We start from the raw sequence: 26,438 nt of genomic DNA, 5'->3' as shown, positions 1-26,438 counted from the left end.
CACGAAATATTTTTGTAGGGAAAGACGGCAGCCAACTTGGACACAACATGGTCTGACAAACAACAAAAATTAAATGATCAGATAATCTGCTAGTTAAGGGATAAATGTTGGTCTGGACACCATGCAAAAGAGCTCAATTTTCTAAGCTTCAGTGGCAGGATTGGTAGGGCCTAGAATTGGGAAGTTTGGAAGTGCATGTGGCCCCAAAGTTGCAGGCTTACAGCTAAGCCCTGTTCTCCAGTTGTGCATTGTAAGTGACAAAGTTATATTTATCACTCCTGCTTAACTGATGTTTCTTTTAATTTATACAGTGATTGGAAGATAGGAGCAAGGGTAGGCCCTTCAGCCCCTCAAGCATGCTCTGCCCTCAGTTAGATCATGGCTAATCTGTACCTCACCCCCATTTACTTGCCTTAGTTCCATATCCTTTAACAACCTTAGCTAACAAAAATCTATCAGTCTTAGTTTTACATTTTCAGTTGACCAAACCTCAACAGCTTTTATGGGACAGTGTTCCAGTTTTTCCACAACCCTTTATTGAAGAAGTGCTTCCTGCCATCACTTCTAAACGGCCTAGCTTTAATTTTAAGGTTGTGCCTCCTTGCTCTGGACTCACCACCAGAGGAACTAGATTTCTCTATCTATACCCTTCCAAATTCTTAGATCGTCTTAAACACATCAATGAGAATAAGGGTCATACAGACTCGAAACATTAACTCTGTTTCTCTCTCTCCACGGATACTGTCAGATCTGTGGAGTTTTCCCAGCATTTTCTGTTTTTATTTCGGATTTCCAGCATCTGCAGTATTTTACTTTTATTCAATTAGATAGCTCTCTGCCATTTACATTCAAGGGAACACAGAACTAGTCAATGCAACCCATCCTCATAAAAGCTCTTTTAGTCTTGATATCAATCTTGAATCTGTCCTGCATCCTCTGCAAGGTCAATATATCCTTTCTGAGGTGTGGTGCCCAGACTGATATTACATTTGAGAGGAATTATTGCAGTAACTATAGCTGAATGTGATGGTTGAAGAGTCAACAGTCAGTCATTATGGTCCCATGTATTATTTATATAAACACAATGCATTGTCATCATTATTATTCTTTCAATACAGTCCAGATCAATTTTAATATTTAGGAACTGATGTCAAGAAAGAAAATTATTTTATTGCGAGCGGAACTGTATAAATATATTGCAAAATGTTGTTACATGAATTATTATACACATGCACGTGGCCTACAATCAAACTTGTGTACAACATGATTAGGGAAATCTTTCAAAATCAGAAAAAAAATGACTTTTAATCTGCTCATGTCAAGAGTGTGTACCACGTCAGAATTGGAGATACAATTTTAACTGCCTGCAATGCACTGCAAGCAACACATTTGGCCTTGGAAGTGAATTCACTTTCTCAGTAATTATCTTTCAAAGGGTTCGATGGATTAAAATATTGATACGGGCATGTGATACCCTGTTATATTAGGATTACCTTTTGCTGCAGCCTCCGCGGTTGTCGGAAAGTGCATCTCCTAAAGCTGGTTACGAGGCTGCTGCCCATGCTCAGTGAGGGCCCCGCGCTCTGCAGCCGCCGAGATGTGCGAGGATATTGACGTGAACGTGGAGCAGCAGTGAGGAAATCTGGCTGACTGGGAGCGATGAGATAGAGAAGGAAAAGAGGGGAGGAACGGAGGGAGGTTTTCAGATGTTCTCAGCCTGTCACTGCCATCCAGTGCTGCAGCCTGCACTCTGAAGGAAGCAGAGCAAAAAAAAACACCTCAGGAAACAATACGAACGAAATCCTAAGACATTCTTCGATCCAGTTAAGAAACAGTGAAAAAAAAGCGAAGATATTTTTGTATTATATTCTCCTGCAGGGTGTTAAAAAGAATATGAAATATGAAGCCTTTACCGCCTCAGATTGTTTCGGTATATCTGTGTGGACTAGCCTACCTCGCTCAATATAGCAGCGCCAATAGAAAGCTCGGTAAGATTATCAAGCGAAAATCTGCACCTTCTTAATCTTTGCATGTTAGGCATTTTCCCTTCGTGGGCTATTATTTTTTTGAAAGTAAGAAAGCTGAATAATGGTTTAAATATGGAATTATTAGACCCGTTTGCAACCTCAAGCTGCATGATTTAGATTTTTAACTTTAGATCAGTGATGGGCTCAGGTGGGAGGTTTAAGGAGGTTAAAATGATGCCAGTACATGAACGGCACTGACAGCAAGTGTTGTATCCGGGAACCGTGAACATTGCAGGTTCGCCTGAAGGTGACGACGCCTTGAGGAGAAAGGAGGAGGCGGTGGTGGCCGTCGGCTGGAAGATGCGCAACTTCGAGCATCCTCAGACGACCAGCCCGCTTCGGCTCATCCACCACCCGGACACCGGGCAGCGAGGCGGGCAGCTTGGCCTGGATACCCGAGTGAGGAGGACAGCAGAGCAGACAGCCACATACCCGGTAAGTGCCGTTCAGAGTTCAATTCTATTTATTTAGCGTTTAAAATGTGCAAATACATAACAGCTCTCTCTGTATCTCCATTCCCTGGAGACCTCCCTTGCATGGAAAAACAAGCAAAAAAAAACTGCATCAAAATAAGCTTGCACAATTCACTACATCAAACGAATTTTTAAAACAAGTAATTCTCAAACACAGGCTGTAAATGATCTGCATTCATTACGGGTTATTCGTTTTTTGAAAGCCCAGCCTTTCAAATCCTAACTGAGTTTGCACAAATCTCAATGCCTTTTTCTGTCTGCACTATTCATTTTTTTTTGCTGACGGTTATCTGTTGTCTCCATCAGCCTGTTTGCTAATTGTTGGTCTTTGATTTTTGCAGTCCACGCATATTGCCCAGGCTACCTTCCAGCTTGATGCTTTCGACTCATCCTTCATTCTTGACGTTGAACTAAACCAGTAAGTATAGCTGAAAAAGAACAAAAAAGCTCAGAAGCACGGTAATGCCGCGGACTTGTTTTGGTTCACGCATTTCGGCCTTGACACAGGCATTTCTAAATGGCTGTAAGAATGAATTACTTTTGGGGAAAAGTTTGGTTTACAGGTTTGCGGTTTGTTCTCGCTGTTACTGTTGCGATTTTCCTACACTGATTCAGTTTTCCTATTACTGACGATTTATAGATTGGCCAAGTTTCAGAATGACTCACATTGCTTGTTGCCGTGAAATTGTCGAACTACTAATGGTATTTTTTTTTGGGGGGGGGCAGGTTTGCACGTTTGCATCGCCGCAGTGTCTTAGAAAGTACCTGGGAATCTGCGCGAGAACTTAATATATGAACATCACAAATGTGCCCTAAAGGTGCTGTAGAATAGGTCGAACTTTGAAAACAAAACCTCGCCGCACCTTTAGCGTATAGTTTTATGTTTATTTTATTGATCATTTAATAAGTCCATGAGGTAGTTGCATATAATATTTGAATTATATGTTTCAGCAACCACTGTAAAGAAGTGCCTTAGAGACCACCAAGGCCCAAAAGAGCACAACAAGCATCAGACTGAAAATATGTTAAGACGTTATGTGAAAAAGTTCAATAATTAACTGTAATGAGTTTAGGGCCATAGGTGTGAAATGCACCCTGATGAGCTGCCAAAGAATTTGACACAAGTGCGAGTGTTTTCAGCCTAGGTTCAGAATAGTTGTACTCCTGATTTTTCATTCAGGCTTCTGACAACTATGACAAAGCAGCCCGCTTGATTGGCACCCCTTCCACAAACATTCACTCCCTCCACCACCGACGAAACAGTGTGTACCATCTACAAGATGCACTGCAGAAACTCACCAAGGTTCCTTAGGCAGCACCTCCCAAACCCAGGACCTCTGCCATCCAGAAGGACAAGGGCAGCAGACACATGGGAACACCATCACCTGGAAGTTCCCTTCCAAGCCACCCACCACCCTGACTTGGAAATATATTGCTGTTCCTCCACCGTCGCTGGGTCAAAATCTGGGAACCCCCTCCCTAACAGCACTTTGGGTATACCTACACCACAGGGACTGCAGCGGTTAAAAAAAGCAGCTCACCATCACCTTCTCAAGGGCTTTTGGAGAGGAACAATAAATGCTGGCCTAGCCAGAGACGCCCACATCCTGTAAATGAATAAAAAAATGTAACCTCTAAATCTTCAAAGTGTATGCAGAAACATAAGGAAATTCGCTTTTTGTATTGGTGGGGTCTCTTCCTCTATGGTAATGGTTTTCATACACCCCATGTTAAAAATTGCCCCGTTCCCAGGGAACCCATTCCCCCACTTCAGAAAGGCATCTATTCAAAGTAACATAGTGTTCTCATTGCATAAAATATTCTATTATTCTTTGGCAGTGGAGACTGCGCACTATAAATACTTAAAACATAGAATCCAGAATTCTTAAGACATGCTGAGCTAGATATACTTGGACACTAATTGACAGAAATCTAATGATCTTCCTAGTTGTCCTACCCTTGGTCTAATTTAACAACTTGTGGTGGTGAACTTTGACTTTTCTGCAGACGAAACACCAATTGTTGTCTGCATTTGAGACAACAAAAGAAGCACCAAATTGTAGCTTGCGAGAAAGTAATCTCTCTAAACTTCCACTATAGGCCACCCCTTTTTTAAAGTTGTCTCATGTAACTACCGTCCTTTTTAGTAAGCTGACATTTTAGATGTGACGTCTGAAATTGTGAGAGAAAGATTAAGATGTTGGAATCATTTTTCTTGGTCTCAGTTTGCTTGTCAAATGGCAATAAATGGGGAGTGACAATAACTGGGTTTCATTCCAGTATTTCTGTTGTTTTCTTCCAAAGATCAATTGAGATGAATCTTATTGCAGTAAAGTCAAGATAAAGACAGCTTCTTCTTGCTGTTGTAATTTTGTGTGGAACTTGACTGTTTTGTTTGTTGGAGGGAGCTGAGGTACACTTCTATTGGATTGGTGTAAGATGGAAATGATAACAAAATGTTCATGCACACATACATAAAATAGCCATGAATTGAAATTAAATGGTGATAGCAGGGCTAAGAGGAACAATCAGGATCTCGACCATTTGGAAATAGCCTAGGGTTTTAAATCTGAGTAAAAGCAAAAGAAAAAGGTGGAGATTATAGGAATGTGGTTTGAGATTTACAATTTGTCTGGGTATGTTACATGTGATACCTAGATTGGCTGACTTCTGAGTCACCCTGCTTCAGTTAGAAGAATGTATGTAAATCTTGATTTTCTCAATTTGGTGTACAAAAAAATAACAATTTTACTATGCTATGTCTACATAGTTAAGAATAGGATATCAATTAATATCATCACTGAATGGAACAGTACTGCCATTGAGTTACAATAAGAAAACAATTATTGTACATTATTTTCAATAGCACAATTCAGTTTAGAATTGTGACTTTAGCTGGGTTCAATTTAATATAGCATAGTAATAAATGCTTAGGTGTTGAGATTATGGCATGTGCTTGACAAAGTTCATTGTAGTGAATTAGCAGTAGCAGCCATGCTCTTCCTGTTCGATATTATAGTTAAAGTTAATATAACAATAACTTTAGATAGATTTTTGACTAGGTAACAGTTTAATTCCTGGATGGAAAACAGTTCTTTCTGTACAAAATAGTAATTCTGATTTCCTCTGAAGTATACTAGCTTAATCTTTGACTATGATACATCCAGTGATCAAGGAGTTAAGCTTATAAAAGCTTGTCAGCAAAATAATTATGAAGTGAGCCATTGGGCTAAATAGCTGCCTCCTTTTTGTCAATTTTGTCAAAACTTTTTCATAAAGTTTACTAGTGAAAGTGAAGTAGATTTGCCATCGGCAATCACATGACATTACAAATTTTCTCTGACATGTTATTTGTTTCCCGCCCCCACTTCCCCTGCTTCCTTTTTAGGAAATTCATGTGGCAAGTACCATTCCCTGAGTGAGAGTGAATTATATGTCCTTCATCCAGGCTTTTGCTTACATATCAATAGGGGCATAGAGTACAAAAGCAAGAAAGTTATTTTAAACTTGTATAAAATGCTGGTTTAGTTTCAACTGGAGTATTACGTCCAGCTCTGGGCATCACACTTCAGGAAGGATGTGAAGGCGTTAGAGAGGGTGCGGGAAAGATTCACAAGAATGGTTCCAGGGATAAGGAACTTCAATTGCATAGATAGATTGGAGAAGTTCAGGCTGTTTTCCTTGGAGGAAAGAAGGTTAAGAAGCGGTTTGATAGAGGTATTCAAAATCATGAGGTGTCTGGACAGAGTAGATAGGCTGAAACTGTTCTCATTGGTGGAAGAATTGAGAACCGGAGGGCACAGATTTAAGGTCATTGGCAAAAGAAGGATTGGCCACAAAAGCTTTTCACGCAGCAAGTGGTTGGGATCTGGAGTGCATTGTCTTTGAGTTTGGTGGAGGCAGGTTCAATCGAGGCATTCAAGAGGGAATTGGATTATTATCTGAAAAGGAAGAACGTGCAGAGCTACTGGGAGAAGGCGGGGAGGTGACACTAGATGAATTGCTGTCAGCGTTGTCACAATGGACCAAATAGCCTCCTTCTGTGCTGTAACCACTCCATGATTTTATGGGCAGAATTTTCCCAGAATTGCACTAAGTGCGGTAGCGGGTGGATAAAATGGAGTCCTATCCGTCAATGAAAATGGTGGGTTTTCACACCGTATCTTCCCGAGCCCAGCTTATTATATATTCACTCCCGCTAGACACGCCGTTCCCATGGCGGGCGGGCTCTCATTCACCCGCTTGCCATCATCCTGCTGTTGCATCACGCTGGCCGCCATCTTTAAAAGGCAGCCACCAGCAAAGTGCTCATCACCACCAGCTCACCACCGCTGCCTGGGAGACATGGCCAGCAAAGGCAAAAAGACTGCAGCACCCCGCTTCAACGACAGGTCCCTTGAGCGACTGCTGGATGCCGTAGAGGCCCGCTGGGATGCGCTCTACCCAGGTTCTGGCTGCAGGATGGGTAGCAATGTTACCAACCCAGCTTGGGAGGCAGTGACAGCGGTTGTCAGTGCAAACGTCCTGCAGAGGAGGACAGCCACCCAGTGCCAAAAGAGGATGAATGATCTCCGTCCTGCCAGGGTAATTCACTCTTTTCATCACTCCCAACTCACACACTCAAAACCCATCACACATCCACAGCGCCCTCACTCAGTGCCAGTGCAAGGGATATCACTATTCACTCTTTCACACGCCCTGTCATTGTCCTCATCCCGTCCATGGGACCACTCACCACCCACACAGACCAGGCATACTTATCATCTGGCCTGGCACACTCTCCCCATCTCTATCCATGCAGGACAAGCTAGCTCACAACAGGAGGAAAGGTTGCAGACAGGTGAAGGGACACTGGAGATCAAAGTTCTGACAGAATTTGAAAACAGAGCCATCCAGCTGGCTGGTGCTGACTGGGACCAGTCCTATGCTGATGGTGAGGTCGGTGCTGCTCTACCAAGTGAGGATCCAGCAGTGCAACATCCATCAAACAACCATACCGAGAGTGAAGTGTCCTCTTTCACAGGCCACAGGCACTCATTATCTCCACTTGCTTTCACAGGCACATCTGCCAAACAGCTGACATAGTCCATGACCCAAGGCCTCCAATCAAACTCAGAAGAAACCTCTGAAGAGGAATCTAAAAGAATGTTCCCTGAAGTCATGTCACAGCGCTCACGCACACCCTCCACCAGCGCAGAGGCACACACCACAGTGGGACCTTTAGAGTAACATCGGAATCACAATCTGGTGAGCACATCTCACATTCTGATCCACAGCAAGCGGAGGCTGGAACTTCCCAGGTTCCCAGCACTCGGAGGACTACTGGAGGCCAGAACGTTGCTGAGTCCAAGTCAGATGAGAAGCCTCTGGACTCGGTCATGTTATGGTTGCTGGAGCTGCAAAGGCAAGCTAGGGAACACCAGGAAGGGATGTCTGCTGCACTGCTCAGATCACAAGGCACGATGGAGGAGTCTGTCTGTCTTCAGGCTGAGGTGATAGCACTGGCATTGCAACGCACCAAGGTCAACACTGGCAGAATGGTGGCCGCCATGTAGACCTTGGTCCAATACGTCACTCCTGCACTGCTGTGTGGGTTTAACTCCATAGCTGATGCCATAGTTGGCCTCCAACAGTGTGTACGTGAGAGGGGTGCTGGGCAGCTCAATCTCATTCCAGCTACCCCTTCAGCACATGGAGTCAGCCAAGGGCTCTTGGGTACTCACAGGGAGGAGGATCAGCAGGTGCACACTCGGGGGCCAACCACCCAGGTGACTCTGGGAGTGGCCGGCACATTTGACTCCCCTCTTCCCATTACCTCCACAGATCCAGCTTCACAGGCCGAGGAGGGTGCCACTGCCACATAGCAGGATCCCGAAAACAGGCCGGGGCCCTCCAAGCCTCGGCCCTCCAGAGGATGTCCACCAAAGTCATCACAGACAGGGAGTCGCAGTCAGCAGGCTGCCTCCACCTCTGCTGTAGATATCCGGGGAGTAGCAAGATATAGCGGCAGGGTTAGGAACATTAGGTAAAAGTAGTTGCACAGCCTGGCCACGTGTGTTGATCACTTGTACATACTGTTGTCAATAAACTCCTAAGAATGTCACCCTGCCTGTGGTTCTTTATTCTGATGAGCAGTGTTCTTGTCACTCAAATGTGAAATCTTTCTGCACAAGATAAAAGACAGGTGTCTCAGTCCAGGGCCTCTTCTGTGTGCTCTGTGCAGCCTGCAGACCACAGTGATGGTCTAGCCTCACACTCCCTGGAAACATTACTGATGCCTGCACCTCAGCGGTGCTGGTTATTGATGCCAGAATGTAGTGGGCAAGCGTCACAGAGTTCTCTCATTCTCTCTATGTGCTCTCAACACCTTTAAGGTGGGGCTGGCCCCCATCGCACCAGCAACTGCAACCAGTGATGCTGTGCTCCACCTCCTGAAGGGCTGAGGTTCTGAAGGTGGACACAGCATCAGATGCGTCTAAAGTTTCATGGCTGCGTCTCTGACATGGCCCCAATCATGGGGCACAAGTGAGCAGCCCTCAGCCATACAGGAGTCAGACATTCTCAGAGGCTATGTGAAGATCTATGGAATTTCCCCACTGCATGTTGTCATCATCCTCCTGTGATCAAGTGACTATCAGGACCTTCTCCATGACAGGAGCATTCTCACAGAGGCTATTGGCGCGGCCAAAAGCCAGACTGGAGTCAAACGTTCAGGGCTGCGATGTGAGGATCTACGGGGACACCTCACTGCACGTCATCATCATCCTCCACAAATCTGGCAACTATGAGGGCCTCCCTAGTGCGCCTGGCTCGTCTAGCCAGTGCGAGAGCCTCACCCCCATCCTCATCACCACCGAGGACCCCCTCGCTCTCATCCCAGTCAGCGTTCTCCTCATTGGAGGAGATGTGCAGCTCCTCCATCTCCATCTCAGCCAGCTCCTCACCCCATTGCAGTGCCAGGTTGTAAAGGGTGCAGCAGACGATGACGATGCATGACACCCTCTGCAGACTGTATTGCATGGCTCCTCCAGACCAGTCCAGGCACCAGAGCCAGATCTTCAGCATCCCGATGATCTGCTCCACCAAGTTGCGAGCTGCTGAATGAGCCTGATGATAGCATCGCTTTGCTGCAGTGTGAGACTGCCGCATGGGTGTCATCAGCCACTGTCTCTGCAGGTAACCCTTGTCTCCAAGGAGCCAACCCTGCAGCCTCCGTGGACCCTGAAAGACTGCAGGGATCTGTGAGCGACTCAGGTTGTTGGTGTCCTGCACGCTCCCAGGAAACCATGTGTACAACCGCAGGATGTGTTCCTGGTGGTCGCACACCAGCTGCACATTCAGTGAGTGGAAGAGTGTAGCGATGGAAACCTGAGCACCACATGAGTGCAGTCAATTGCACCCTGCACCTGTGGGAATCCAGAGATCAGGGCGAATCCAATGGTCCTTGCATCCTGGCTGTCCCTGTCCCGGGCAAAATGCGCAAAGTTGTGTGCCATGGAGAAGATGGCATCCTTGACCTCATGGATGCATTTGTGGGTGACGGATTGTGAAATCCCACAGAGGTTACCTGTGGATCCCTGAAAGGAGCTACTGGCATAGAAATTGAGCACCACGGTCACTTTCACAGCCACTGGTAGTGGATGCCCTCCATGTCCCCTTGGTGCCAAATACTGCATTAAGCCACCAGGTCCCTGGACATGTGCAGTCATCGTTGACGCTGGTTCTCAGTCATCTGCAGGAATGACAGGTGGCGTCAGTAGGCCCTGGCTGTCGCTAGGTGCCGACCAGCCATGGTTCGCTGTCACTCCTGGGCAGCATGTGCGGGAACCCCTGCTGCCCCTTCATGAGGTTGCTGCTCCTGCCTTTGCACTGGCAGGTGCTTCAGTCGCTCTCTCCTCTGTCTTCTATAGTCTCTGTGGGCCATCAGGCACACAGCTAGTTTACCAGGATCCATGTTTTCAACCTGGTCCTCCTGCAGCATGAAAGAGAGAGAGAGAGGAGCGTGGTTATTATGGCTGTACTTAGCATCTTTCCTGTGTGACTGACCCTTAATGCTTCCCGGAGAGTGCTGCTCACCCCTCAGATGGCCAGAGAGGAGGGCACTGCATGGCTGCCCTGACAACCTGCGACATGGGGGACATTGCTCCAAACCGGGATGCTGAGATTGCAAGGGGCTGTAAGCGCCTCCAGCAGTGACTGCTACATGGCCAAAGTTGGCGAGGAGATTGTATGACGTGTGCAGCCCAACTGCTCCGCGGTTCAATAAAGCACCTCGAAGTCTGTGGTGGTGGTGGTGGTGGTGGTGGAGGGGGGGAGGGGGGGTGGGGGTGGTAGGGGCAGGAGGCAGGGATAAGGGGTAAGGCATGGGGCGCTTGGCCCTTTGGTGCCTCCGCAATGCTGCATGGGCGGGCAGGCTAGGAGCCTGACCCCAATCATATCACTGTGGCTGTGCCTGATCTGTCTCAGCTGCAGAGGCATGGTCAGTTTATACAGGTGGCCCTAATGTGTGGGCACTTCCCTCACCTACCCTGCCCTCACCTCGATTGCCTGTTCGTGGGATGCAGTGCCAGGGCAGCACTTGTCACCATCCCCCCGTCCGTCTCCCCTTCCCTAGCAATTGCCTCCAAGGCTGGCGAGCACCTGCCCCCAGACACCCCCCACCCCTCAGTAGTCACCTCCGAGGCTGGCCAGCACTTGTCACCAGACGCCCCCAACCGTCAGCAGTTGCCTGTGGGGCCAGGCATCAGTTTCCCCCGCTCCCCGAAGCCCCTGAGGCCTTTAAACACCAGGTGAGCTGTGGTGAACGCTGCTGCTCATTTACTTCAGTTCCCCCAAAGTGAAGGCCACCAAGCACACGTCACCTGTGTGCCGTTGTGAAACACGTGGGCATGCTTTCCCGCCGATGTGGACGGATGATACGGCGGGGTTCCTAGCGCCTGGCGGGAAGGCCTTTTATTTATACGCTGATGTATTACAATTAGCTCCCCGCTGACCGATGGTGGGAAACATGGCCCGCCGTCAGCGGGCTGAGCGGAAGATCGTAACCTGCCTTCACGCTGGCGAGAAGTGGGTCCTACCACATTTTCCGCACACACCATCTATGATGCCCGCCACCAGCGGGCTCAGAAAATTCTGCCCAAAGCCTGTAATCAGTGGATAAGAGGTGTTAACTTTGTTCACTGTGTATAAGAACCTGATCTCCTCTGATGATATGGCTGCAGTGTTGCCATATGGCGAATCACAGGAGGCACCTGATGCCTTTCTAATCCACAGTAAAGTATATTGGTAATCTTACCTACTGTAGCACAGAAATTGTTGCATTCAGTTTTACTGAATTATAATGACAGTTTGCGTTATTTTTTACTGAAGGTAAATCCCTGTTTTGTTTCAATCTTTGTTTTGTAGGGTTTAGCTTTAAATTGCTGTTGTATGATAACCAATGGCAAATCTGCTACTCTTTTCTCTGGTAACCCTCAAGGAAAAAAAAATTGTCAAAAAGATATATTACAGATCATTTTATATGTGTTATCATATAATCTTGATGCAGTTCGCTGTTGATTTTTATCTGGCACCAACACTAAGATAATCAGTGACGCATTTAATTCTGAAACACCAGACAAAGTGAGACCTGTGCTATAATTCTGTATTTGCATCGTTTGAAAAACAGTTCCCCTTTAAATATTTCCCATCTCTTCTTACTGGGCAGGATTTTTCAGGGACCATTGTTTCCAAGGAGCATTAATTGGCTGGAGACGGGATTTCCACCCATTGCCCGGGTGGAAGTCCCACCTTTAATTCCAGAAGCGCCAGTGACAGCAATGGCCAGGACTGGGACTACAAGCAATCCCCAGATTCTAAGTCCCGGTGTCCAGGACCAGGTAAGTGCAGGTGGAAAGGGGAAGTAAGACCCAGGGTTTGGGGCAGGATCTTGATGGAGAGGCTGGGGGAGAGGGAAACCCACGGGACCTTGTGGATGGCACCTGACATGGAAAGGGGGCCGTTGAGGGAGATGCCCTTGCCTGCCTAGGAGCTGAGCAGGGTGAATGCTGGGCTTCCCCCATGCCCCTGAACTCCTTCTGCCACCCTCAAAATTGAGGCCAGCTGGGATGTGGCTCTTAAGTGGCCAATAATTAGCCGCTTAAGAGCCTCATTTGAGGTGAGGGTGGACAGGCCTCCCTAGGCCTCCCCCCCATACCCTCTGCTATTGGTAAAATTGCTGACAGGTCAGAGACGGTCGGGAGAGTGGTGGGAAGGCCACCGAGAATTTTAAAGGGCCCCACCTGGAATCCTGCTAGCAGTGGACTGTAAAATTCTGCCTCGTTTTTATCTGCCATGAATTTAAAATTAAAGGGTGAGAAAATGTTTGACGTACTAAATCTTATTCCACTGTTCCCCCCCCATACCATCATTCTCCAAGGTATTTCTTGGTCCCTCTCATCTCTCGGACTGCGTTGATTTCTTAGATGAACACAGGCTCAATCAAAGTGAACTTTGCCTTCTGTGTGGAGGGATCTTCCTTCTGCTTGATTTCTGTGCTGTGATAGCACAGCAGGAATTAGAGTTCACTTTAGCAGAGTGTTTCCTTTTAAGGGTTATGAGCAACAAATTTTTAACCAACTTATAAGGAATGCTTTTACACGTAGAGCACAAAGAAACTCTTCCCTCCAGTGAGGAATCACAGGTAAGAATTCACGATCAACACAGAATACTGGGATGAATGCACTGTGTCATCATGACTAAACCTTAGGAATTGCAGCTATAATTGCAGTGTAGGACAGTGCAGTGAATTTCACGTTGGCTGATGGGTCATTATATCAATTTGCTGTTATAGAGGTTGTCTGATCCAGCTTCAACGTGTTGAAACCAACTTGAGTGAGCCATGACGCAGGACATCACTGCACACATTGCTGCTCAGATGCATACTGTTCTGCTGAGACCATGTTGAAGGAATACCCAACAGCAGAGACATGGCTGCAGTGGTGTCCCTTGCTTACCATGTTGGATGCATAGACACCTGTTTTCACCTTAAACCTTAGCACAGAACCATTACGTTTATAGACCATTTTGGCTATACTTTGGTGTGCTCAGAAACATCTAAATATTTATTATCAAATCTCTAATACTAATTATTCAAAATTTTTGATGTAATTTATTAATTTTATACCAGTGCCCATTTTTATAGATTCAGTGGTAGTGAGGAGCTGTGCATCATTTCTGGTGTGGAAACTGATCCACTTGGAACTAAGCCATTTGCAGCTACATCAGTGATGAAAGTAAGTTGTGAATCTGCAACTTTCATTTTTATTGAGGTTGCTGGAATTATATCTTCAGCCCTGTTACCCTCATCTTCCATGTGATATTTTTCTTGCTCCCTGACTGGGTACAAACCTTGATCATTTTGATCAATAACATCAACTCCTGTTTCCACATTTATCATATGTGCATTTAAGGATTTCCAAGCTACTGAACTAGCTTTAGATCTACCACGACCTCGCCTGATGTATTGCTGTGACCTGGAGCTTTGCTGTTTCCTCTACTTCTGTGAGTCATCTGGATAGGGCCACAGCATAGCACTTTGACTGGAAATGGGGGCACTTAGATGGTTGGTGGCTACCATGGTAACAGTAGCATCTAAATATCTGATTCTGGGGACTGTGAATTTGGTTGCCATGTTCTAGATTCTGCTGAAATATGGTGGCTCTCCCCTGCAAGCTCAGGAAAAGAACTCCCTTGCAACTTGCAACTATCACTTTCTGCTATTTCCATGACACTGGCCTCACCCCAAACTGCTTCCACATCAGCTTATTGTCTTTCCTCAAAAGCCTTAATCTGTTGTTCTTTAGGCTTCCTACAAACGTTTCCCTAAGTTTGACTTCTAAGTTGGTGCCATACCCACTGTGGCAAGAGAGTTTCTTTAACTCAAGAATGTAATCTGCTACATACTAATTTGGTAACTGCTTCCTTTTGGCTGAATGCAACTCTCAGTGCAATCTCATTCCTAGTCGTACCATAATATGAATCCAGAATCTCATTAATTTCAGCATATTCCAAAGTACTGGGGTCTAATGGGCAGCATTGGTTAAACACCACATCAAAAGTGTCTGGCCCCAACATCGTGAAGAAAATGTTTACTTTATTCTCATCTTTTTATTAATTTTTGAATGTGTAGCCTTTGTTCCTAATTCTACCAGTCCTCTTTGTTGGGGTTGAATTCCCCCAGTGTCACCAAATATGCCTTCGGTGCCATTTGTTTCAATTATGTACTGTGCTAACTCACTGAGCTGTACCTGAACATGATGTGCACATGGAGCAATCTTTCAAACTGCTTAGACTTCCTCAAAGTTAACCTTAGGAGTTCCAAAATGTGTGTCACAATGTTCAATCCTTAATTTCTCAAATGAAATGTAAAAAAGAGTTTCGTCCTACTCCTGTTGCCATCTTTCTGTGATTACTGTACTGAGATAAGATACACCATGTGGGCTCACTGTAAGCAGCCATTATTGAATGAACTTTATTTCTAACCTCCCCAACAGAGAGGGCAGCAGAGAAAGCAGTATAAAAAATGCTGAGCTCTTACAATATATTACATCTCCATTCCCAAAAAGCTTTGGCTTGTTGCTTCTGAGGGAATCATCTATATATGATTCATCTGTATACAGTTGAATCTTCTGATCACTTTAAACCCCACCCTCACGTTACCCATTATTCTCTCACCCATACCCCCTGACCCTCACCCATCTGACCCCTCATCCTCACCCCTCTCACTCCCCTCATCCAATATTCACATTATGATCAGAACTCACAAACCTTATTATAACAGTTGGAAGCTGTTGAATAGCCCATAAAACTGGCTGCACAAACAAACAGACTCATCAAACTAACTGCGTAAACAACGTCAAGCATTTCTAAAAATGATTAGGCAGTTGGATTGCAGTTAAGAATCCAGAAAATTCCCTGCTCAAACAAGCAGACTTCAGAACTGCTACCTCAACAGATGTCTAGACTGAATACAAAAAAGCAATGGAAAAAAAAATGAAAATATGTACAGTATGAAATGTACTCTACATTTTGCCCACTAAATGAAGACTTTGCAATGTTAACAATATTGACCCTTTGCTTGACAGCTTGCCAGTTGACAGAAGTAACAATCTGGCATTGTTCACAGTGTTCTAATCACAGCACTGTCATACCTCACCTAATTAAGCACAAATGCAACTCATGCTGCAGCATTTAAAAATGGAGTGTAAAGGAGGTAAAACTATTTTACTTACCTTTAAAACTTTCTGCCTCCAATCAATGGTTCACACCATCGTGCAGCTAATGTAAAACTCGACAGCTGCTAAAGTCCAGCTAACTCCATAAAAATAAAAAAAAACCTACCTGGTTTGGGTGCCCAATGAGCCCACAATACTGTCAGTTTCATCCTTCAAAGGAGCAGCTGGGGCCCAGACCCTCCCCTGCCCTTGGTTGATGGAGGAAACAGAGATATTTCCTGGTCAGGGTCATGAAAATCTGGCCCAATGTTTTAGGTCAATGACCTATTGTCGGGACTAAATTCTGACCAAAGACCATTCTGCTGACTAAGCTCAGTCCATTGACAGACTATGTGCAATATACCATAGCCATTTAATTTTATCAAGTGAATTTCTTCTTGACAAGCAAATTATCAAAAACTTGAAAATGTCTATTTGTACATTTCCATTTTATAGCATTAATTAATGACATTTCCATGTGTCCAACAATACTGAAGCCATCCCTCATGAGCATTTAATTATCTCCAGGTTTATCCATTTATCTGTTGCTTTCTTCTGTTTAGCACAAACACACCTATCATACCAAACATTCTAATCAATCCACTGATAATATGGATTCTTTATTTGAAGATAAGACTATATACATAGAATGCTAACTGGGAAGTTATGTAGAACATGTTTGATCTGTAACTCTTTCGAGTACAAACCCGTTTCCATCTGTTTCAGATGAAGTTACGTTGTTTCATAGTTTACCAGTGTGAGATTTGAACTCTTGATATTGGGGTTACAAACCCAGTACCATAACCACTTGGCTATTTAGGCCAAGCTCATGTTTGATCTGTAGAGTGGCTGCTCTGTGCTGTTAAGTTATCTTGTCAAGTGTTTACCTCAGACTGTTGATGTACTTGTCTCTCCTACATATTCAGGGATAGGCCCAGGCCAAACTACAATGTTAGGCCCTTTGATTAGCCTAGAAATTGGATTTTGGAGCCAGGTTTAGCCATTCGATGACTTCATAGGTTCCATTTGGTTTGAAACCAGGAAGATTGTGGACACAGAGAAAGCTAGGTAGGAAGCTTATTTAAACTTCTGAAAAAAAAGAAAGCAAAGTTAATATTGTTGAAAAGAGGAAAAAAGAGAGAATGGGAAAAAGCAAAGCCAGGTAAACATGCTTTGTAAAATATTCCTATTGGAATCTTCAAATCAAAGGTGTGAAATGGACAAGATTGGAATGACTGCTTGATTATTCTTTCCACTGTGGAAACAAATCTGGGTTGTATATATATATTGAAAGTTCCGCCCTCTATTTTTATTTAAAAATATTAAGATAATTTATTTTAGTCATGAAAGGTTAATATTATGGTAATATAGTACAGGTACTGATATCTGAGAAGCATTATTACAGCACGTTAAAGCTGGGAGCCAAGGCCAATCTGCTTTCCCAATCACCCCTACCACCACTCCTGTCCCTGAACATCTGCAGTGTGTTTTTTGTTTGAATATCTGCTACTTTTAAATGATGATTCATCAAGACAATAAGAACTGTTTGTTGGCAACATGATAAAGCTTTTCGGGAAAGCAAATCTGTGATATTCTTCCTGCTGACTTAGTCTTTTCCTAAGTGCATTGTAGACCTTCATTTTTAGAAGTCTTAATTACCAGATACTGCTTATTTCTTCAGATATAAATAGCTCTAAAAATACAGGAGTTTGTTGGAGCTGAATTCCTCAACACTATTGTAATTGCACTGAAGTGGATAATTCAGCAGAAATGGTCTAAAGCTTTATAACCTTTTAGTGGCAAGATCTGACAACAGGATTTTGGAGCCAATTTTATCCCCATCTAGTACTGCTCTAACATGTGAAAGTCCCACCCTGTTTAAAGACATCTTCAATTTGGCAAATCACACATGAATAGCCCTAAGCAATGTTTGGAGTTTGTTGGAGGTGAGTCCCGCAACACTACTGTAACTGCACTGCAATTCAGCGGTGACTCAGCAGAAGTGGTCTAAATTTTTATAACCTTTTAGTCGCAAGATCTGATAACAAGCTTTTGGAGCCAATTGGACAGAATAATTTTACTGACTCATGTTCACTAGATGGTTGACTGGAACTGACTATGTCGTTAAACCTCATTGTCGATAGTGCTGATCTAGTCTGTGGACATTGAAGATAAAAACAAAAAAACTGCGGATGCTGGAAATACAAAACAAAAACAGAAATACCTGGAAAAACTCAGCAGGTCTGGCAGCATCGGCGGAGAAGAACAAAGTTGACGTTTCGAGTCCTCATGACCCTTCAACAGAACTAATTAAAAATAGAAGAGGGGTAAAATATAAGCTGATACGAAGGTTAGTTTGAAGTTGTTTGTACATGTGTACCATTAAGTTAGTATCAAAGAGTTTACAGAAAACCGTTTCAAATTAATATATTTATTCAGCCATTTGTATTTTCTGATAATGATACATTTGTTCAAATCCACAACACGTACATTAGTTAACAACGTTTTAATTTCTGCGGCTAAAAAAGGGGAAATGTCGTATACTGAATTTATACAGGCAGCCAATGCACACAGTCATTTATCACATGCATCAAAATGAAATTCTAACTGGTTATGGAATAACGTGCATGACAGTAAAGATGCTGGTTTGAGTTGAATAAACAGAAATATTGGGGGCAATTTTAACTTAACTCAATTGATGGAAAATGGCCAGGATTAGGTGGAATGGTGGTTTTACACAGAACTCTCCTGTGGCGAGTTTGGAGGCAGACGGGCATGTAATCATGTGGGAGGGTAGTGGGTGGGGACCTGTGGATTGTCTTCCTGCCCCAGTGCCAATTGGTGCCCTTAAGTGTGCAATTAATGCCTATTTAAGGACCTTGTCTCGCGCCGCTGGTATTGACCCAGCAGAGAGTTGGGTGCTCGCATGCGGAAAGCACAACAAACAAACCTGTGCGGGGTTGCTTGCAGGCTTCACTGTGGGGGTGAAGTCCTACATTCAAAGGTGCTCGGTGCCTGATCGAGGAACCTGGCCTCAGGAAGGATAGAGCCAGCCCGTGCTCTTGTTTCCGACCCCGTCACCTCCCTCTCCCCCATGGTTCCTACCTGCGAACCCCCTCCTGCCATTACTCACCTGTGTCAGGTATTCAATAATGATACTAGGCCTCAGGTGGATGTTGAACTGGCAGCAGCCACTGCTTCCCGGGTGGTGCTACTGTTCAATAGAGCTGCCAGTCTCTGATTGGCCAGCAGGTCTCGGTGAGCCAGACTTCCAACTCTGGGGTGTTTGATCCTGGAGGAAGGACTGCTGCTGACCTGACAAGTTCCTGAATGGCACATGACACGCAGGCCTTCCCAAAATAAAGTGACATGGGACTGTCACCAGCAATCCAGCCCCTGGACGAGACACCTTTTGCCTCCATTTAGTACCACCCACTTAATTTAATTTAGTGGAGAGAAAAGTCATGCTGGGTGAAAAATCAACATACCACCCGCTCTCATATACTTCCTCATGAGTGAGTCAGGATCGCGAATTTTTTTTATTCTTGCACAGGGGTGGGAACTGCTGGCTAGGCCAGCAGTTGTTGCCCATCCATAATTGCCTTTGAAAAGTTGGTGGTGAAGCTGCCTTGTTGAAGCGCTGCAATCCATGTGGTGTAGGAACGCCCACAGTGCTGTTAGGAAGAGAGTTCTAGGGCTTTTACCCAGTGACTGTGAAGGAACAGTGACATAGTTCCAAGTCAGGATGGTGTGTGCGTTGGAGGGGAACTTGCAGGTGGTGGCTTTGGAAGAGTGCTGTTGATGGACCCTTGGTGAGTTACTATAGTGTATCTTGTATGTGGTACACACTGCCGCCACAGTGCACAAGCGGTGGAGGGAGTGAATATTTAAGGTGGTGGATGGGGTGCCAATCAAGTGGGCTGCTTTGTCCTGGGTGGTGTCAAGCTTCTTGAGTGTTGTTGGAGTTGCACTCATCCAGGCAAGTGGAGAGTTTTCCATCACACTCCTGACTTGTGCCTTGTGGATGGTTGACAAGCTTTGGGGAGTTGGGAGGTGAGTTACTCATCACAGAATTCCTAGCATCTGACCTGCTGTTGTAGCCATAGTATTTATATGGCTGGTCCAGTTCAGTTTCTGGTCAATGGCAACCCCCAGGATGTTGCTAGTGGGAGAATTCAATGATGATAGTACCATTCAGTTTCAAGGGGAGATGGTTAGATTCTCACTTGTTGGAGTTAATCATATATCTGGCACTTGTATGGCATGACTATTATTTGCCACTTATTAGCCCAAGCCTGAATGTTGTCCAGGTCTTGCTGCACATGGACATGGAATGCTTCAGTGTTGGAGGACTCATGAATGGTACTGAAAATTGTGTAATCAACAGTGAACTTCCCCACTTCTGACCTTATGATCGAGGGAAGGTCATTGATGAAGCAACTGAAGATAGTTGGGCCTAGGACTCTACCCTGCAGCGATGTTCTGGGACTGAAATTATTGACCTGCAAAAAACACCACCATTTTCTTTTGTGCTAGGTATGACTGCAACCAGTGGAGAGTTTTCCCCTGATTACCATTGACTTCAGTTTTGCTCGGGAACTTTGATGCCACACTCGGTCAAATGCTACCTTGATGTCAAGGGCTGTCACTCTCACCTCACCTCGGGAGTTCAGTACTTTTGTCCATGTTATGGCAGAGCCAGTGGTAAATGCTGAGCTGCTCAAATCCCAGAGGGAAACTTGAAATAACTGCCACAACTGTTTTGCAAATTTGTATTTATTTTGAGATGTGTGCTTTGAATTCTGTAGTAATATGACCACCAAGTCTTATAGGATTCTTACAAAACTAGATTAAATCTTTTTTTACTACAAGAAATTATTTCAAGTACATGCATAATTCTACAAATTACTACTATGATAATATCTAAATCCCCTGGTTAATCTAGCTCCCAATTACACTTTTGCTAAGGTGACAGATGCAGAGATTTTAAAAGACCCAGGCAAAGAAACATGTTACCCTGAACAATCTAATTCAAAGTAAATTCTCTTAACTTCAGTTCTTTGTAGACAGCAGCTTAAGGCTTAGATGCTGGAGGCTTTTCACACTTGTTAAATCTTAGAATTCCTGCCCTTACACACAACTTTCACTCCTTTATATATATTTTCCCCTTTGAATGCAAATTCCCATTCTTTGGACTTTACCTCTCTGATAATAAAAATCTTCCATAGTACCAATTTTAACAGTAATCTTTGGGAAAAATTAACACTCTGGACAGAATTTTCCCATTGGCGTGCGGGGACAGGCTCCACATGCCGATGCATAAAGTGACGCGTGGTGACATCAGGCGAGAGTCTCGACGTCACAGCGATACTTAGGTGGGCGGGCACGCGATGTTTTCCGATGCACGCCCGTCATTAATTAATCATGCAGTTAAGGCCCTCGAGGCAGCCATTGACTGCAATTTTTCGGGGCCCATTCAATCTTCAGGATGTCGCACATGCACAGTGGGCAGGCGGGTAGGAGACATTTGTATAAACCTCATCCACGGGTGGGATGAGAGGAGTGAGTGGGGTCATGAATGTTATTTGTCAGATATTTAATTGTCAAAGTTACTGCTACTTGCCTGTGTGAGCAGGAATACTTCAAAATTCATACCAGCTGCTTGGACAGGAGTAACAGGACTCAGCAATGAGGATCATTTTTGGGGCCTGCAGGTTTCAGTATGCTTTCCCTTAGCCTGGGAATGGGAGTTGTACTCTCCACTGGAGGCACCTCCTCTGAGGAGGAAGGGAAGGCCAGAAGGGGGAGGAGGCCTGGAGTCCACATTCAGCCTCCAGGGGAGCCACCTTTGGGTGGAAAGGCGCAGGCACAAGGGGTGCAGGGCCAACAGGAAGTCCAAGGCAGAAGGGGCCGCAGAAGATGCCACTATCCTGCTGCCAGGGTACACAGGCAGTGAATTGGCTACCTCAACATGCCTGAGGTGCAGGGTCGAAGGAGGCTCCGTCTCTCAAGGGAGACAGTCACCTCCATCTGTCAGATGGTAGGCCCTGAGATCTCTGCCAACTGTGTGGATGGGCACCCCATGGCAGTGGCGTTGAAGTTCACGGCTGCCCTATACTTCTATGCCTCTGGCTTTTTCCAGGGCTCGGTGGACGAACTTTGCGGAGACTCCCAATCAGCTATCCACACTTATGTCAAATAGGTGACAGACGCTCTGCTCGGGCGTGCATTGACCTTCACTACCGAGAGAAGAGCATTGATTAGTCCAGCTTGTACCTGGATTCCTATCACATCCCTGCCTCCCCAGCCAAAGTGGGACATTGCAGGTTTCCAGTTCTTCATTACCCTGCAGCTGTTGCACACTCACACAAAGAAGCCAGGTCTGACCCACACTTGCCCAAATGCTGCCTCCTTCACATTTGGCACCACAAGATGTAACCTTGCTAAGTAAGGAGGTACAAGCACGTGGAATGCAAAGGCCAGCAGATGGATTGGTGCCCCACCACCTGGAAGATCCCCTCCCAGCATGTTAGTACCCTGACTTCGACATGCTTCCCAGTTCCAGCTCTATGCCTAGGTGCAGACCCTTGAGTTTCACCCCCATTCTATACTCTGGGTGTCAGTGTCACACATGCTGCGGGTGCAGAACACACCTTAGCTCAACCCTCTCAGGGTGAACTAGGCAAGGGCAATATCTGATGGCCCATCCAGCGAGGGATACATGCTGTGAAGGATTCAATGCTGTTACTGTACTCAGAGTTGCTGGGGGGGGTGGTTGAGGGGAAAGAGTGATGGCTACGTTAAGTGACCTCAACCAAAATAGTACTCAACCTTCCCGAGCACAGGAGGTCGTTGAATCTTTTGCGGCACTGGACCCATGTGTGTTGTACCACATCATGGGAGCTCACACTCTCGGCCACCTCCTCCCATGCACATTTGGTCAGGTGGGGAGGCCTCTGCCTCCGTCACTCAGAAGCAGGACTTCCCGCCGCACTGCCACCTCCTCCAGGAGGACAACTAGCTGCCCTGCTGCTCTACTCTCCGGCCCGGCCTGCCCTGCTGGCCTACCCTCCAGCCTGGCCTGCCCTGTTGCCCTAACCTCCTGCCTGGCCTGCCCCGCTGCCTTACTTTCTGGCCTGGCCTGCCCCGCTGCCCTACTCTCCGGCCTGGCCTGCCCCGCTGCCCTAACCTCCTGCCTGACCTGCCCCGCTGCCCTACTCTCCTGCCTGGCCTGCCCCGCTGCCCTACTCTCCTGCCTGGCCTGCCCCGCTGCCCTACTCTCCTGCCTGGCCTGCCCCGCTGCCCTACTCTCCTGCCTGGCCTGCCCCGCTGCCCTACTCTCCTGCCTGGCCTGCCCCGCTGCTCTACTCTCCTGCCTGGCCTGCCCCGCTGCCTTACTTTCCGGCCTGGCCTGCCCCGCTGCCCTACTCTCCTGCCTGGCCTGCCCCGCTGCCCTAACCTCCTGCCTGACCTGCCCCGCTACCTTACTCTCCGGCCTGGCCTGCCCCACTGCCCTACTCTCCTGCCTGGCCTGCCCCGCTGCCCTACTCTCCTGCCTGGCCTGCCCCGCTGCTCTACTCTCCTGCCTGGCCTGCCCCGCTGCCCTACTCTCCTGCCTGGCCTGCCCCGCTGCCCTACTCTCCTGCCTGGCCTGCCCCGCTGCCCTACTCTCCTGCCTGGCCTGCCCCACTGCCCTACTCTCCTGCCTGGCCTGCCCCGCTGCCCTACTCTCCTGCCTGGCCTGCCCCGCTGCTCTACTCTCCTGCCTGGCCTGCCCTGCTGCCCTAACCTCCTGCCTGGCCTGCCCCGCTGCCTTACTCTCCGGCCTGGCCTGCCCCGCTGCCCTACTCTCCGGCCTGGCCTGCCCCGCTGCCCTAACCTCCTGCCTGACCTGCCCCACTGCCCTACTCTCCGGCCTGGCCTGCCCCACTGCCCTACTCTCCGGCCTGGCCTGCCCCACTGCCCTACTCTCCGGCCTGGCCTGCCCCACTGCCCTACTCTCCTGCCTGGCCTGCCCCGCTGCCCTACTCTCCTGCCTGGCCTGCCCCGCTGCTCTACTCTCCTGCCTGGCCTGCCCCGCTGCCCTACTCTCCTGCCTGGCCTGCCCGGTGGCTCTTCTCTCCAGCCTGGCCTGCCCCGCTGCCCTACTCTCCTGCCTGGCCTGCCCCGCTGCCCTACTCTCCTGCCTGGCCTGCCCCGCTGCCCTACTCTCCTGCCTGGCCTGCCCCGCTGCCTTACTCTCTGAACTTGCATGCTGAACAGTAGCCCTCTGCTGAGCTCTTCTGCCAGCCATTGTCAGCAGCCCTGCAAACGCTGCCAGGCCTTCATTTAAACAGGCCGCTGGGTCGCCATTGGACCCGGCGGTCTCCGCATGCCTGCTGCCGCCCACCCACTCTCGCTATCCTCAGGAGTCGAGAAATATGCTGGGCGGGCCCTAATTCGCCTGCCTGCGTAAAATGGTGGCGCGGACCTGATCACGGGCGACGATCGGGTCCACGCCCATCCATGCCCATTCCCACTCGGCCCGCCCGACATGGGGAAAATTCTCCCCACTGTTTCTGAACTTCTCCTGGTGAGGTGAAACATTTCACACCCTCGTTTGAATGAAAGCTAGTCTGGTTTATTTAAAAATACAAATGTTCCCTTTACACATATGTCTACCTACTTAACATTTCAAACCTAACTTATCTTCTAAGACCAGCTGTCTTTAATTCAATTCACACAGACTCATAGACATAGGCCCCACTATAACTCTACTTCACAGTAAGTTCCAATAACATTGTGAGAATTATCATATCTCCCTGACACATATTGTATTGGCCAAGGTTGTATTGCACCAAGTGGCCCTGACTGAACCCAAACTGACTGTCAGTGAGCAACTTTTAGCTGTGTAAATGCCGCTTTATAACACTGTCGGTGACACCTTCCATCACTTTGATGGAGAGTAGACTGATGGGGCGATAATCGGCTGGTTTGGATTTGTCCTAATTTTTGTGAACAGGATAGACCTGGGCAATTTTCCACATTGTTGGGTGGATGTCAGTGTTGTAGCTGTACTGGAACAGCTTGGCTACTTTCACAACTAGTTCTGGAGCACAGCTCTTCATTACTATTGCTGGAATGTTGTCAAGTCTTTGCAGTGTCCAGTGTCTTCAACCGTTTCTTGCTAACACGTGGAATGAATCGAATTGGCTGAAGACTGGCATCTGTGATGCTGGGAACCTCAGTACAAGAGGTGAATCATCCATTTGGCAATTCTGGCTGAAGAAGGTTTTAACTGCTTCAGCCTTGTCTTTTGCACTGACATGCTCAGCTCCCCCATCATAGAGGATGAGGATATTTGTGGAGCTTCTGGCTACTTGTTTAATTATCCACCACTATTCACGACTGGATGTGACAGGACAGCAGAGCTTAGATCTGATCCATTGGTCATGGGATTGCTTAGCTCTATCTATTGCATGCCACTTTCACTGTTTGGCACTCAGGTGGACCTGTGTTGTAGCTTCACTAGACTGATAGCTCATTTTTAGGTATGCCTGTTACTGCTAGTGGCATGCTCTCCTGCATACTTCAGTGAAACAAAAATGATCAGAAATATTGCAAGTTAATGAGGACAAGCTAAGCACCAATCAGAACTTTAAATTGCAGCTTACATTAATCAATCCTTCCGAAGCACCAAAATCTTCCTGACCAAACTAATGAACCACTTTCTCTGCGATTGTGGTACATTATCCCTCCTTGTCCTCCTCGACTTTTCAACAGCCTTTGATGTGGGTGATCACATTATTCTTCTCCAATGATTCTTTTCTGTTGTTCAACATGGTAGAATTGCCCTATTCAATAGTAGCTACAATATCTTACCATTCTTGGTTCTCTCTTTCACCAGTTCATGTGCTTAGCAGCATCATTTGCAGGCATGAGGTCAGCATCCACAAGTACACAGTTCATACTCAGCTCATTGGAGTTTAGAAGAATGAGAGGTGATCTTATTGAAACATAGAAGATTCTGAGGTTGCTTAACCTGGGGGACGCAGTTTAAAAATAAGGGCTGTCCCATTTAAAACGGAGATGAGAAGGAATTCCTTCTCTTGGAGGCTTGTAAGTGTTGGAATTATCTTCCTCTGAACAGTGGAGACTGGGGCGTTGAATTTTTCATGGCTAACTTAGACAGATTTTTGACTGACAGAGGAGTCAAGAGTTAAAGGGAGAAGCAGGGAAGTGGAGTTAAATCCACAAATAGATCAGCCATGGTCTTATTGAATGCTGGAGCAGGCTCAATGGGCTGAATGCCTACTCTTGCTCCTATTTCTTGTGTTCTTACGGAGTCATAGAGTTTTACAGCACGGAAATAGACCCCTTGGCCCATTGTGTCCCTGCCGGGCATCGAGTCGCTATCTACTCTAATCCCATTTTCTAGTACTTGGACTGTAGCCTTGAATACTAAGGCATTTCAAGTGTGCAGCTAAACACTTCTTAAAGGTTGGGAGGGTTCCCACCTCTACCACCCTTTCAGACAGTGATTTCCAGATACCCACCTCCCTCTGGTTGAAAACATTTTTCCTCAAATTCCCTCTTAACCCACTGCCCTTTACCTTAAATCTATGCCCCCTGGTTATTGACCCCTCCACCAAGGGGAAACGTTTCTTCCTATCTACCCTATCTATGCCCCTCATAATTTTCTACAC

The 26,438-nt window shown here is 46.5% G+C and overlaps 1 protein-coding gene across 1 annotated transcript in view; it reads left to right on the top strand.

The window, feature by feature from the left end:
- Window positions 1-1,900: 1,900 nt before the first annotated feature.
- The window catches only part of adam22 (ADAM metallopeptidase domain 22), a 473,836-nt gene continuing 449,298 nt past the window's right edge, over window positions 1,901-26,438 (top strand). The window contains exons 1-3 of the mRNA XM_041183951.1: window positions 1,901-1,988; window positions 2,263-2,462; window positions 2,842-2,918. Coding sequence (XP_041039885.1) covers window positions 1,901-1,988; window positions 2,263-2,462; window positions 2,842-2,918 — 365 coding nt within the window. The remainder of the gene's footprint in view (window positions 1,989-2,262; window positions 2,463-2,841; window positions 2,919-26,438) is intronic.

This window comes from Carcharodon carcharias, chromosome 3, assembly GCF_017639515.1.
Source record: "Carcharodon carcharias isolate sCarCar2 chromosome 3, sCarCar2.pri, whole genome shotgun sequence".
NCBI classification, from domain to species: Eukaryota; Metazoa; Chordata; class Chondrichthyes; order Lamniformes; family Lamnidae; genus Carcharodon; species Carcharodon carcharias.
The sequence above is the reverse complement of the archived record's forward strand: the minus strand, read 5'-3'. Positions and strand labels throughout refer to the sequence as shown.